At 41.1% G+C, this 16,008-nt stretch overlaps 1 protein-coding gene across 1 annotated transcript in view; it reads left to right on the top strand.

Moving 5' to 3' along the window:
- The window catches only part of spata20 (spermatogenesis associated 20), a 64,282-nt gene that overhangs the window by 17,183 nt on the left and 31,091 nt on the right, over positions 1-16,008 (top strand). The window contains exons 13-15 of the mRNA XM_085762454.1: positions 668-876; positions 6,587-6,786; positions 9,458-9,538. Coding sequence (XP_085618580.1) covers positions 668-876; positions 6,587-6,786; positions 9,458-9,538 — 490 coding nt within the window. The remainder of the gene's footprint in view (positions 1-667; positions 877-6,586; positions 6,787-9,457; positions 9,539-16,008) is intronic.

The following is a 16,008-nucleotide window of genomic DNA, read 5'->3' as shown; positions in this document are numbered from 1 at the left end:
ATGTGGTGAAAGAGAGAAGCTGCTATAATGGTACAGTTTAGAAAGTGAGTCAGAGTTAGAGAGGAGAGTTTGGTGATGCTATACTGACAGCAGGAAGGGAACGATTGATACAGTTTGGTCACGACTACAAACTCCAGGTGTAGTCACGAATTTAAAGAGAGGTAGAAGAACAAGTTGAAATAAAAAATGAAATGTTGGATAAAAATTGACGAGAGTATAAAAGTTGCAGGAAAGGATCCAAGGATAAGACGGATCGAGAGAGATGATTCTCACTGATGCCAGAAGGAGTTGGATTATTTAACTGCAGCCATATTTGTCTTATTAATGATCTTTATAACCTAAAACTTCAAAGACTGTGTATACACATATGTATTTCTGATGCCTTCTGTATGCATTTTCACAGGGAGAAATGTTTTAAGGATGAATTACATGTGTAGCCCAATACTGTCTAAGTCATTCCCTCATGCCTTTTATTACTTAGACAGAATAATGTGTGTGTTTCTGTACTGTCTCAATAGATTTTCTTCAGGGCTGGTAACCAAGCATTTGGTAAATTAAAGATGAGGAGAAAAAAAACAAAGTGAACTAGTTCACCAGCATTGACCCATCTCAACATCTATCAGTTAATTCATTCCTATTGAAACATGTCCTCATTTCTGTTCTTTAGATCTCCACCTATCCCCGGCTTCCTCGACGACTACGCCTTCATCATCTGCGGCTCATTGGACCTGTATGAAGCCACGCTGCAGACGGAGTGGTTGCAGTGGGCCGAGGAGCTGCAGCTCCGTCAGGACGCACTGTTCTGGGACCATCAGGGAGGAGGCTACTTCTGCAGCAATCCCAGCGACAGCACTGTGCTGCTGCAGCTGAAAGAGGGTGAGGGATAATAGAGCCACATTATCACCAGTGATCTCATATCAACCATCTCAATCTAAGGACAAGTGCTAATGAGATTAATGAGATTCATCACAGAGGTAATGAAATTTGCCTCATAAGAGACGGCAAATTCTGTTACTTAGCTGCCCTTCTTACAACAATAGCACATTTTGATCCGCAGCCTCTTGTATGAGACATTAACATCTCAATGTGATGAGGCATAACAGTCGGATCTGTGGGGCTGGGAGAAAAAATCCAACAATTGTTAGCTTCAAAGTGATTTACAAATGATAAGAATAGATTTTTGTACGCAATGACTGATGTCATACTCACTGTAAAAAGTCAAACTCAGCTGTGAGAGCATAGTGTAATATCTGTAAATAAATACAATTATAGATTTACAATAGATTAGCTATTAAGTAGACTAGTTGTATGTATTAGTATTTATTTGTACGGATAGATAGTAATTCTAGAAGCTATAGGCAAGTATTTGACATGTAAGTTAATTATGTTCATACAAAGAGTGAACAAAAACATTATTTTTAATGATATCATACTCCTATACTTTCACATTCTTTTGAACAATTCTTTATTATGAAAGTGTTTCATGAAATTTAAAGAGATCCATACAATTTTAGTTGAAATTAATAGTAATTTTGATTCTATTTTGCTCATAGAAGACTGTACTGTATACTGAGAGGGAACAGAATGAAAAGGTCATTTTACACTTGTGATGTTTCTTTTTGTGGTAAAATGGGGAATAAAAAAAGTACATATAAAAAAAAAGTGCTACAGGAATTAATTTACAAATATTATGTTCCTGAACAAAAAATAGGGAAAAAAAGAAAGAAGTAAGTGTTGGTATCAGAAATGATTTGTTCAGCAATAATTCACTGAACGTCTGTACAGATGTAGTGTAAATCCTTTGAGCTGATGTTGAGATATTTAGCTGAACAAGTAAGAACTCTGATCTGCTGGTGGTAAAGGGATCACCAGTGTCGGTAGCTTTCATCCTTTAGAGACAATGAATCTCTTCACAACATTTTGGAGCAATCCCTCCAGTAACTGTTATTTCAGTTTGAAGCAAAGTGATGACCTGAGTAGAAAATAAGCGAGGTATTGATGCTCCTGCTACTGGCTGGGTCTCTAATAGGTTGAGAGATGGAAGGGGGGGAGGATTGATGGACAGGCTGAGGATTAACAGTGCTACTGCAGCAGCATACCTCTGTGGCTTAGACAAGTTCAAAGATGTATGGATAGCTCAGACAGATGAATAAATGCAGGGGTTGAGGTGTCCACTGCGGACAGTTAGGTAACGTCAACACAATGTTGTAGTTTGATCAGAGCGTTTTGAAGGAACAAAAGAAGCATCAACAAGTGACTGTAATTTATTTAGGAACAGAAGGGCTAATGCATAGGTGTAATCATTCATTCATCTTTTCATCCGTCTCTGTCTTGTCTACCTACACCCTTCACCTCACTGATTGATCCTGAGCTTAACAAGATGGAAGCTCCTGCAGTAATACTGTTGCCAGCTTCACTCCATCGCTACACTTTTAACCACAGGAGAGAAGATGTGCAAGGATGGATGGATGGAGAGATTAGTAGCTAGAGGATAAAGGAGAAGAGCAGAGGAATATTGACCTTCCCCATCTCCCCCCAGCGCTATGCAGCCCTCTTCTTCATGAAAGCAGTCAAAGGCTGATACTCTGATTCTCCTGGTACTTTGATCAGCAGAGCTGTCAGATCTGTCTCATGGTCCATCTGCATCTGACAGATTGAAACAGCATGCACAATGTACAGTGGGAACCTGAAATCCCTCAATTTACCTCAACTTCACTGTGAACTTGACATAACATTTCACCCAAAAAATAACTGAATTGTTCAATAGTAAGAGTTGTTCAAGTACAGTGTTAAAAGTTGACTTTAATGTAACAATGTGCAATCACCTATCATCAAACTGTAACCCCAAATCGGACTCGACAATATTTTGCAATGTTACCAAAATTGCAATATGCTCAAATGCAATATTCAAATCACTGGAGTTGCTCTATACAGTATGTTCATTACCTTTAATTATTGGGGCATGTTGTTTTGAGATCTGCCAGGCAGAGACATGAGCTGCTCAGCGAACACAATGGAGGTGAATGGTGCAGGTCCCCTGTCCCTCAAAACTCATCAAATACACAATCCAACAACTCTAAAACGCTCGTGGAGAAGTTGTGACCCGCACATCTATGTAACATTACAGTACAACACATGAAGCAATTACTCAGAACTACTTTGGTTTTTGAAGTCACTCTGCTGAGCAGCCGTCCCTGGAATGTAGTTCTGGCTACGTATTTGCCTTGAAAACAACTCTGTCTCGTAATGTTACATTATTTCATAGCGTGGTGAATGCGTATCTCAAAACAACATGCACCAATAATTATTAAAGGCAATGAACCTACCCCTATGATTATAGGGATTATGCCACATTTGCCAAAATGTTGAACTATCCCTTTAAAGTCAATATTTGTATGATATAGTAGCTGATATCATGTAGTTATGTAGTTTTTACACAAATATTCTGTATAAAAATGAAATGTATTTGACTTACTCTATTGTAATATACAATATGTATTGAGTTGACCACTCTTAGAGCAAATTACTTTCTCTCGCTCTGTAGTGGACTGATTATATAATAGAGAACATAATAGAGATCATGTGACTGCAGTGCAATGCATACAATCATTCAAACCTACAATGGCCTATAGGGAGCCTGCTGTCTTTACAAATAAGTTTTATTCAGCAATGTAGTTTATGTAACAAAGCCACAACACCTCATGCTGTCCACTGTAATACAGTTTCTCCACTGAGGGAGTGATGGATATAAATATAAATGGATGTAACCTTGACCCTTTTTCAGCTGCCAGTCCACTCCTCCCAAGTTATGACTGCTGGCAGTTCAGAGAAGCTGACACCTTGTAGACATGCAGACATTTACTTTTCATCTGTCAGACCCCGAGATCTGGTTGCCTGTTTCTTTTCTGTTTTTCCTCTTGAGCTGCTCCGTCTGACAGTGGCCATCTATTTTAATGGCTTGCTTCTCCCGCTTGTATTTTTTTTTTCTATTCTTCTTCTCATGTCATTTCCACTCAACTTAATATCTCTCTCATAATAGAGTATGCGCTGTCAGTAGGCCAGTCTTTTACCCGGCCTAATGGAACTTGTATGGTGTCCTCTCTGGTGTCTTACCATATTTGGAAAGTTACAACATTTTGCATGGCTCCTCTGCACTGTTGCACCTACAAAATCCTCCAGATAGGATGGGAATTCTTGCTGAAGTTTGTCAGTTTAATGTTTGAGGTGCTTTGGTCTTTTTTCCCACCTTAAAAAAACACACTCGCAGATACACACACAAACTCATGTGCCTGTGACAAATAGCTTAGTGGAAGTAGTTCAGACGGACGCAAGATACCACAGATGGGAGGGGCAATGACAAAAAAGGCTAATAGTGATTCTTGTTAAGAACTGCTGACAGATTGCAGATGATGGTTACGCGCGTGCGTGTTTGTGTGCCTGTGTGCGTGTGTGTGTGGGAACGCCTGTCCCGCCATCACACCTGCATCTGTGTGTGTTTATCGGAGTTGACATGTGAGAGGTTTCTCATCTGAGAGGATTGACTGTGCCATTATGGTGGTGGCGCTGTGTAGGGTTGAAGCCCATTAGTGACGCTACAGCTGCTGCCGTGTAGCCTGTCACTGCAAGAAGGATTACCCCAGCACTCGGCCACTCTACGTCTCACCACACTCCCCTGTGTGGATCCGTGTTTGAGGTGTAACGTTGAAATGATATAGACTCTGTTGTTCTGCTCTTATTTAAACAATTCAGCTGTGTTTGTTTAAAAAAAAAAGTTTTTCATCTCCTGTGACCTAACTCAGCTGTATTGCTCCAAAAAATGTAGACATGTCAGCTGGATGCCACTTCACTTCAGAAACATCAGCATCAATATATTTATTTTTTATCAATATAAGAACTGATAACAATGTGAGTAGTGTGTAACAGTAGTGCATTTGTTTCTGGGCTATGCTGTCATTGTGTTGTCACTTTGATGAGTCTTACAGTGTGGGTGTGTATTTGGAGACATTTCTGTCACGGCTTAAGATGTGTGTGACCTCTTTCCATGGGGCTCCTTGTATTAAATTATGTACAGGATGTGTATAAGCATACATACATGTGTACGTGTGTGTATATACAGTATGTATAACATACAGTTATATATGAGTGTGTGAAATGAGGAAAGCAGGCAGAGTCTCTTGCCTTTACTACAAATGCATACTGTATGTGTATGGTGAGGCATCATCGCCATGGGGCTGAAACATACCGTACTGCTCAGATCGATGAAATCAAATTATTGCTTCAGTTGTTGATTTATGTGCATGAGGAATATTGAATGTGTAGTGTACAGCACAATGTTTTAGTGTATGTATACAGTACATGTTAGCGTGAGACTGTGTGGAGTATATTCTTTGTTCTTTTTAGTTTTTTGCCTCGAATTGCTGTTTGAGATAAAAGCGGCTTGTCTCAGCTAGCAACACAGATACACACCATTCAGGCCCAAGCATGAGGGTAATGTTAAGCAGCAGACATAAAGTGAGATCATAGGTCATGAGAAGATCACCTCCAGACTCTCGGTGGACACTGATAAGAGATAAGGACCAATCACTTAACAGGGCTGAGTCATGAGGTCGTCTGTTGGGCCCGTCACATCACACTGCCATGGTTGTGTGCTGGGAGGTGATGGGATGGCATGGAGTGTGTATCTTAAGTAGTCTGCTGTCCCTCCAGCTCGTTTGACAAATTGTAACTGAAAACTGAACGACTTGGACCGGAGGTCTGGAGAAAGAGTACTATAATATCTGAGCATCTTCATTTTATTTTACTGTTTGTATCCCTATTATCATTTGTAGTGGACTAAGTTGCGTTTTGAAATGTTTGCCTCTACACAGTGTAAAGATATAGGAGACAATTATACCTGTCCTCTTCTCACTGGGATGAAATGGAATATAACTGTGCAGTAAGGTTTGCTGTAGTTGCACAGTGTGTTCCACAAATGCTGATAAAGAACTGAAAAGTATACTGTACTGTGCCTTCAGTTGAGTTTATTTACTTTGACAGAAAAAATATATACAGAACAGTTTATGTACAGACAGTTAAAGCAATTCTTTTTATTTTAACAACAGATCATAAAAAATGATTTCTTCATATCTCTGGGGCTGTTTGTTTGTTTGAAAATGAATGTGCTGTGCATCGACTAAACTTGTACTGTAAACTGGCAAGTCAGTGCTTACACAACAGGAAGGAGACATTTATAAGGGTATTTTACTGTACACTGATTAACTGAAACATTATAACTGCGGTGGAATATAACAAACAGTCTGTCTTTGTGTTGGGAGCAGGAGAAACAGGCAGGTGTAAAGATCTGGGAAACTTACAAGGGCCAAATTGTTTTGGTGAGAAGACTGGGAACAAGGTTTGTGGGACGTTCCCAGTCGGAAATGCTGGATATTCACCAACAGCCTGTCTTGGCGGCTTGGATCTGCTCTGGCTCATCAGTGTGTGTCAAGAGTCCTGGTCCACAAAGCTTAGTACCAGAACCATCCCGCTGCCTGTAGCTATTTAAGCCTTTAAGTGTTGTTGAATGTGTCTTTGTCTTTGTGTCTCTCAGATCAGGACGGAGCCGAGCCCAGCGCCAACTCGGTGTCGGCGTCCAACCTCCTGCGTCTGTCCCACTTCACTGGCAGACAGGAGTGGCTCCAGAAGTCCCAACAACTGCTGACGGCGTTCTCTGACCGACTGACCAGGGTTCCCATAGCTCTGCCTGAAATGGTCCGCTCTCTCATGGCCCAGCACTACACAATAAAACAGGCAGGTCCCACTTTAACACACAAGCACACATGAATTTAGAGGCACTGCAAGTTCAAGCACAAGAGGGATTTACATTGTCCTCTAATTACTTCAGGTCTTCTACAGCTAAGTGTTTTAGTGTATTAAAGGATAGGTAGGTTATAAATAAAAGGCTTGCAGCTCATTATGAAAACATAATGTTCCCCTGATGGGCCGTGTTGACCATTACAACTACACTCACTAATTCATAGTGACAGAGTAACCAGAGATATCACAGTCACAGAGCCCATACTGAGTGCGTGTACCAGCATGGATTCTGTGCTTGTAGTTAAATAGGGATGTGCTGCTGGATGGACTGCAATAGCAGGGCCAGCCTTGTAACTGTGAATGTTGACTGACTGACTGATCATAATTCCACCATTGGTCAGCTGAATCATCATGTGACTGAGATAGAGTTCCACAGTGGCTGCTTCCATGTCAAGGAGCTTAAAGGCTACAGTGCTTCCAGGATTTTAAGTGAACTGACCAGAGTAGGGGTTGAAAAAAGAAAAGAAAAAGAAAGAAAAGAAAATATATATACTATATACAGTATATATTCAAACCAGTGGTCCAAATATGTTTGAATGGGAGGACTGAGTAAGTGTATTGTTAAGCCCTGGCTTTCTGTAGTGAGCCCTAAAGGCTGGCTTAACTCGGGGAGTGGGTGTGTTTACCTGGCCGTTAGCCTAAACTCATTTTCATGTCCGCCTACTGAGAAACAAAGTGTTTCTGCCCGCCTGACAAATTGTGTGAGAGCAAGACGTTACATTTACTGACAAAAAGTGAACCAAACAATACACAGTAACTGAACAAACACTGAGCAAGAGGCTGGTGAAAGAAAGATCTCCATATTGGCTGTGCTGACTCAGTACCATTATGCACTGAAGTGAAAATCACTACAAGTAAAGCAGACTGCAGGCCCTAGTGCTACAGAGGACGACGCTCCTTTAATAGAAGGAACATTACATTTCATTCTCAGTGAGTTCTGGTCATTTATCATTTATCATTACTGCAACTACAACATTTTTCTGTACTAATTCAAATAAATCAGATATTTATAACCAAATTATTCCCTTAATCCGTGACGTGAGGTATCAGAATGCTTGCAGATAATAATCACACTTTACCTAGAGACTTAAGTAATTAGTGTCTTAAACTTGATTAGAGTGTCAAATAAATGAGTATAAAAAGTAGGGCTGTCAAACAATTAAAAAATGAACTTGAATAATCTCAATACTAAATATTATATATACTAATATTTCATGTATTTTCTTCTATTCTTTTTATATAGTATTGAAGGATGCAGTTTATGTACCTACAGTTTATCCATTTGAATTTAAGGCTGCATTTTACAGATGGATGAAAAATAATAACACACCACCAGTGTTCCCCACAGTAGCGGTCCAGCGCGACCTGTCCAATGCGCCCATGTTTGTGTGCCACAGGAAACACTTACAGACATGGTTTTCAGTTAGTCTGATAGTCATTAGCACTGACACTGTCACACCAAGAGTTTGAATTTTCCCACTCTCGTCTTGTGATCAAACTGGCCATAGGCATCGAGCAGGTGGGATAATGCTGGATTCAAGATGGAAACAAACCCAGTGGCGACACAGACACAGACCATAGACTGTATACACAGACAGGGTCTACAGTACCTACTGTAAGTCAGGTGATGTGATTAATGGTTCATTCTTTTTTTTTTTACGCGTTATTGTTTCCATATTAATCGCATGTGTTAACGCATTAACCTTGACAGCCCTAATAAAAAGTTTTTATAGATTCCACAAATCCTACTGAGAATAGTTCTTTTTCCATTCCCTTCCTGTTACATGTACTTGTATAATGTATGCTTTTTCTACGACCATCGCTGCAGCTCAATTAATACATCTCTACCTATCCAATTATGAGATGTGTTGGAGGCTCAGAGCGCCTTGATACAAACTCTGTTTGGATGAGTCTCGGCCTGGAAAGTTCTCTCCTTAGACGAGACAGTAATTTGTTTAATGCATTTCTTTTACTTGAGTTGACAGTTGTTTGAGGACACTGGCTCAGCTCTCTACATATATGCACACTTAATCCCTGGACACACTGAGACTCGAAATCTCTTTTACCCTGTTTTTAACAGCCGTCATGCACTTAATAGGCTATTTGAGCTGTTCAGCCCCGGTTATATAATCGCTTTTCAAATATTAACACCCTCAGTTAGCCTGAAACCACTGAAACCAGCATGGCACCAAAGCACAGCAGTGGCCCCCGAAGTTTCTCGGTCATCCAAGGAAAAACTTTGAGCTCGCCGGCGTGTGTGCTGTACAATCAGAGGAACAAAGACAGAAATAACAAGAGTAGAAAAATAGAGTGGAGGGGGATAGTCGGCCCCCCGTCTGTTGGATGTGACCTGTGCAGGATGGGTTGGGGCGACAGGGCGAGGTTAACAAGCTCAGGAGTGAGGCAGTCCCAGACGAACCACCTGCCTCCCTTGTTACTGCTACAAATACAGTACTAACCTCTATCTCCTCCTCCCCCTCTCTCCACCTTCTGTGTGTCACCTTCCACCTCTTACTTCACTCTGTTCACACTCTTTCATCTCGTTATCTCTTCCTCCCCTTCCCTTTCCTTTACATTTTTCTTCCACTTTTTAAATCTTTTTTAGATTGTGATCTGTGGTCAGAGGGACGCCCCAGACACCACCAGTCTTCTAGCGGCCGTCAACTCCGTCTTCCTGCCGCATAAGGTAAGTGTTTCAGATCCTTTGTGTGTGTGGATGGGTGTGTTTGTGTGACAGAGTGATGCATCAACTTGACAAATTTGCCGTCAGGACAAACCTGTCATCGGTCCCCAAAGTAACCCCCGAAAAGAAGAGATGAACTTACAGCAGATAGACACTCATTGATTTACACCGACATCAGTACCTTTTATAGTGGCAACAGATTCACAGTAACCTTTGAAACATGCACACACACAAACATGCACACACAGATGCACTGTGGGACCGACCTCGAACAGCGCCTGGGGCGTTGGCTCGTTTCAGTGTGGTTTATAAAAGGTCAGCCCAATCGCTCCTCTGCTCTCCTCTCCTCTCCTTTCCTCCTCTCCTCTCCTCTCCTCTCCTCTCCTCTCCTCTCCTCTCCTCTCCTCTCCTCTCCTCTCCTCTCCTCTCCTCTCCTCTCCTCTCTTCTCTCCTCTCTTCTCCTATTAATTTTCCAGCTATCTCTTTTCAGGTATTAGTTGACCATAAAGCCCTCCTCTAACATCTTAATGCCTAGTGGCTCTGCAGTTGTGTGTGTGTGTTGGGACTGGCTCTTGGTTATGGACAGCTGTCAGTCTGAGTCAGACTTTAGTTGTGGATGGATGGCCGACTTGGCCACACTTCTTAGAAGCTTCAACCATAAAATTTGAAATAATTCTCTCAATTTTAGCAACAAAATCTTATAAACTTTTGGATGAACAGAGTGACAGCGGACAGTGAGTTGAGTTTTGAGGTGGTAGACTGTGTTTTTCTCTTTTTAAATTTTGGACAGAGTCAGCTGTTTCCAGCCCCCAGTCTTGGTAAAAAATTAAAAAAAAAAACATGCTAAGATATGCTAAATGAAGCTAATCATATACAGTACCTGACAGACAGCATGTGAATCAATTCCCTGATTCACCAAACAATTCATCTCATCCATATTTTTTCCCCCTATACATTTTGAACTAATGTGTAGATTCTAGAAATAAACCAGTTTTGTTTGACTCTCACAGATTCAAAGCTATGCTGAGCTAAGACTGTGACTACATTGTGGCTTTAGTGTTTGTTTAGTTGTAGAGAGGCAACATTATCACTGCTAGTTTCTTATTCAATGGTTTCCTGAGGAAAATGTACCTTAATCTCAGTGGGACAAAATTCTTGTTAAAACAGCAGGAGTTATAATTGTGAATCAAAAATACATGAATGTTTTTGTAGTCGGTAGCAAACAGCGGTGGAACAAGAAGTGAATCATATCCACTGAGACCAGAGTTATTTCTTTAATGGGCAATTCTGTACGTGGAGTGAGACATGATTATGAAATTTGTGTCTACAGTAAACTGGAGCTTCAGTGAGACTGCTCTCTGGGTTTTGTTTATGTGACTAGCCCTCAGCCACAATTATATCGGTAAATTAAAGCAGTGATTGTCAAGTGACACACTGCACATCTCTCACCCGCTCTTTTTCTCATTCACACACACTCGGTCCTGCAGTATGAAGCAGTGGCCCATGGTAGATTCCTGCAGAGAGACCAAGACTGAGCCTGATAGAACCATTATCAGGACAAATATATTATTAAGTAGGTTGTTCATGTTGTACTGTCTCATCCAGCCAAGACCAGTCACATGCTAGGCTGAGTCACGTTGCTGACTGGGGTCTTTTGTGTTTCCATTTGTGGCTGAGAAACTGCATTTAACCATAAAAGAGATGCATTATACGTAAAAAAAATAAAATAAAAAAAAGATTGAAATTACAGAAGAAATGTCTTAAAATATAATTTGTCACAATTGACATTGTCTGACTTTTTATACATTTCCTTCTATTGTATCAACTGCTTGAAATGTCTGAGTTTGGTTTCAAGAGTATTGGGAGTTCGTCAGTCTTCAAAATGTTTGGTTAGTCCAGTTTAACCAGTTCAACCTCCAGGAATATCATAGGACATCAATGTCATAGAAAATAATAAAACAAGGGAAGAACCGACCTGCTACAGTAACTCAATCAGCTGATTTGTAGTCTTTAAAGGGATAGTTCAACATTTTGGCAAATTGGCCCATAGTTTTAGTAGGAGTTGGTTTGTTACCTTTGATTTTTGCTGCAAGCTATTTTTAGAACGGTGGAGCAGAGCCGTGAGCTGTTCAGAGCTACGCTACGGAGGCTAATGGGATTTCTTGGTTTCCCTCATCAAACTCATCAAATACTCAATCCAACAACTCCAAAACGCTCTTGTGGACAAGTTGTGACCTGCACATTCACCACGCTATGAGATAATAACCGAACGTTACGAGATGGAGTTGTTTTCGAGGTAAATTTATGCAAAACCGCAAAAAACAACTCTGTCTGGTAACGTTCCGTTGAGTCAAGGTGAGCGAGAGAAATCTGATATTGTCCGTATTGTTTCCTGTTGGAATATCCCTGCACAGATTGCCAGTCTGTCACAGGGCTGACATATAGAGACAAACAGCCCCACATGCTCACATTCACACCTGCAGGCAATTTATAGACAATTTACCTAATGTGTGAGGAGGATCTCAGAGAACCTGGAAACACCCACACAGGCTCAGGGAGAACATGCAGACACCACAGGGAAAGGCTCCGGGCCCTTTAGTTTGAACCCTTGCTGAGAGGCAACAGTGCCGGTCACTGTCCCACATGCTACCCCCTTTTGCAATATATATGTTATTAATTAATGATAACAATATAGCGTTCAGACCTATTAGCCTGTGTGGAAAGGCATCAGAGGTCAGCACCATTTCATTTGTGTAACTCTTCAGTATAATTAACATCATCCAAATAGCTATTTTATGCATTAAATTCATCCTAATATGGCCTCAGCCTGTTTGAGGGTGTCGGCCTGCGCCTGCTAATGAGCATGCTAATGGAGGAGCTGAGGATACAAGAGAAGTGGAGGTGTAAAGGCCTTGTGCATGGAAGGATGAGAGAGATGACGGTGACGAGAGGAAAACACTGAAGCCTGGAGGATGATAAATGAGACGCAGGCATTCCATCCGGTTGGAAAATGCCTAATTATCTAAACTATACGACTGTATTATGTGATTATTATCACAAGGAGTGTTCTGTATGTGTGTGTGTGGGCACGTGCGTGTTTGTGTGTGTGTGGAGACTGCACAGGTCTGTCAGAGTGACAGTACAGATCCTGATTTTCTTCTAATGAGCCTTCATTGAGCCTCAGAGTTAGATGGAAGGGGGTGAATGGTAAATGAGACAGAGGGGAGAGTGTGTTAGAGTATGTTAGAGTGTGTGCGTGCGTGTGTCTCTCTCCAGATGTTATGAGAACAGCCGGCCATTAGTGGCAGTAGCAGCTATCTTGGCTGGGCTGAGATGTGATGATCCAGCACAACACTAAACACACAAGCACACACTCATACCGGGGGATGAGATGCTCTCCCTGAGGAATAGCACTAGTGCCTTCAGCAGCTGTGAGATATACACAAACACACACACACACACACACACACACACACACACACCCTGATATGTTATGGCCTCAAGCATATACCAGATACAGCATACATGTATATGCATATCACAGCACATAGCAGATTGTTCACACTAACAGTACTGTAGCTATCTACTATCACTGCAGTCTTACTCATTATCAAACAAATAGATTCTTAAAAACAACAGCTTCTCCATTTCTAACCCTCAGCTATAATTCTTATTGGCTTAAAGCACAAGTCTTGCCAGGAGATCTTATCAGTTGCAGCTAGCAAGCTAATTAAGCTAACTTCAGCTCCATGATTTGGTCGACAATGCAGTTACCTGCAGAACCTTTAATGTTTCCAGCCTGCTTGTTCCAGAACGTGTCTCATAAAAGTGGAGTTGGATCATTATTTAATAACCACAGTGCTGAAAGAGTGAGATAAAAGCTTTTAATGTGATGAGAGAAAAGACTTTTAACACCATGTGTCTGGACAAAACAAAAGTTCATTGGGCAAGAAAAGGTGGAGAGGAAATTATATTAGCATCCAGAACGGTTTTCTACACAGTGAATTTGTAATGAGGGGGGCTTCTTTTACTTTGTGTAATCCCACAAACTATTGTAGCCTTGTTAGCTAATTAACAAGGTGTTTCTTGGTCACCACTGAAAATCTGCTTAGCCATAACACAGTGGGAACAAATTACTACAAAACAGAAGAAAAAAGAAGGAGATTGATTCAATGTAGAAGCATGAACTAGGATTTTGGTAATGGCTAACTAAATGCATCTGAAGCTAAAGTTTTGGAAAGGCTAACGAAGAAAGAAAGGTTAAAGACATGTAAATCTTGACACATCTGCCATGGGTAAGATGTAAAGCAGAGATTAGAGAATCAATTATGTGGTTAGACGTTTTCTTCCTTTTTAGAAATGATGGAACATTTTATACAGTAAAAAATTAATTTAGTCATCCAATATACACAGTGTTTAACTGCTGGTAATAATCTGGAAAGGTAACAGATAGCCAGCGGCAATGGATAAGAGAAATTGGAATAAAAGTAATTACACTGGTGGAAGAGTGGTATGAGAAAGATAAAGTATGAAGTGCATGACGGAGTCAAGAGGGTGAATTATGTAACTACTAAGGGTGGGAAGAGATTTTGGGATGTTAAATGAGATAAACGGAAGAAGAGGTAGAAGGAGGAGTGAGCGAGGGGGTTGTGCTTGATGTAACATTCGGTAGCTATGAACAGAGAACATGTCTAATTTAAATCCAATTACTGCCCGCCTGTTTTCCTGGTTCAAGGCCGATGTGCTCTAATTCTGCTGAATGAGGTGCTCACAGCCCAACAAATGCTAATCCAGAGTCAGACACACACAAACACACAAACACACAAACACACAGCCTTTGATTTATTTACTATTAACTGGTAACTCAACACAAGCCTCTGTGCTTCCTAATTCACCTCAGCGCTCAGAGTTTTGCCACAGTTTTCCCTTGTTGTGGTCCTCGCAGTCATATTGAAACATCATTCTTGATTGTAATTGCTGCAATAAATTATAGTTAATTTGTCTATTACACAGAAATATGGCTTGATTAGGACTCGGTCGATGTTTGTTGATTGTGGAAGCTCTGAATTTTAAGAGGGTGGGAGTTGGAGCACAACTGGAGAAAGCAGTCTGTCTCGCAATTATTCCTCTCCCATTCTCACACTCCCTGTGTCTGTTCCTCTGCCCTGTGTGTGTGTTTGTGTTATTTCTGGAACAGGCGTCTTTCTCTGCCTCTTCTTCTGCTCTCTGTCTCCCTCATACGCATGTGTGAAATGATCTATGAAAGGTATCCTATAAGGGAAACAGTCAAGGATGTGATAACAGCTAGATAGCAGGAAATACTGTGGTACAAATTATCACTTTATTTCCGAATATGTCTAGTGAAGTGAGTGGGTTGGGAGAGGCTGCTTTGGCCCAACTTGGGCCCAATCCACTGTTTCCCAGACATTGTTTTCCATTGATTGGTTTCTAATTTCAAATGGGTAAAATATAATTTTATTTTCCAGCTGTGCACCACACATTGAGTCGCCCTCCTTGCCTTGCTCTTGCTCAGTCTCTTTCTCTCTTGGGAGGAAGGATTGCTGTTTGCACTTCCCTGCAGAGAAGGCGGCAAGCATAGCCACTATCCAGTATCAACTGCTCAAGTGCAAGTGGATAACATTAATATTAATTCTTTCAATCTGACACTGAACGTTTGCTCCTTCACTCCAGATGAATAATGAAAAATGTTTTCAAAGACTTGAAATGGGCTCATCCAGGAGGCATAAACACAGTGTGGACCAGAGGTATCAGCAAAGTCAGGAGAAGGTCAGGAGGGGATTTGCTGTAGATAATGAAGAGAAAGGTGTGGTAGAGGAGGAGGACAGCAGCTAACATGCTGCTGTGGTTGGGGCAACCAGGGTAGAAGCAACAGGTAAGGTTTTTTAACAAACACAAAGGGTTACATCATAACCTCAGAAGTGGAACCCCTTTTGTACAGTATTGTTTAATGATCAATTTTAGTAGCAAACAGCACTAGCAAGCATTGTGGCCCATCTGTTTTTCCATACTTTAAAGGGGACATATTATGGAAATATCACTTTTTGAAGGCTCTTTAACATATATTTGGGTGTTTGTCTTGCCTTTCGGCCTCCAAAATGTGAGAATTGACAAACAAATCTGTAATGTGCAGGCTCCCTAGGTTGAAATCCATGTGGTTTTACGAGCTGTTCCCTCATTTGTCTTCCAGTGATGTAACTACGATTCAAATTCGCATAACCCCACCCCTACCTGGGACCGGTAGAAGGGGTGGGGCAAGCAGTGGTCCATTGCATTTAAAGGGACAGGCACTGAAACCAGCTGTTCTGAACAGCGCTGTTTTGAGAGGATGAAAAGAGCTGTGATGTTTGATCTTTGGGGTATTTTGGCCAAAGCATGTCACAGACATGTCTTTAAGACACCTGGGAACTATTAATTAATTAATATGTCTCCTTTAATGTCCTATTTTTTTGTGA

Source organism: Trachurus japonicus, chromosome 19 (genome assembly GCF_045865225.1).
Source record: "Trachurus japonicus isolate A0001 chromosome 19, Traja_1.0".
Lineage (NCBI taxonomy): Eukaryota > Metazoa > Chordata > Actinopteri > Carangiformes > Carangidae > Trachurus > Trachurus japonicus.
Note: the sequence above shows the minus strand (reverse complement) of the source record. Positions and strands in the feature narration are given on the sequence as shown.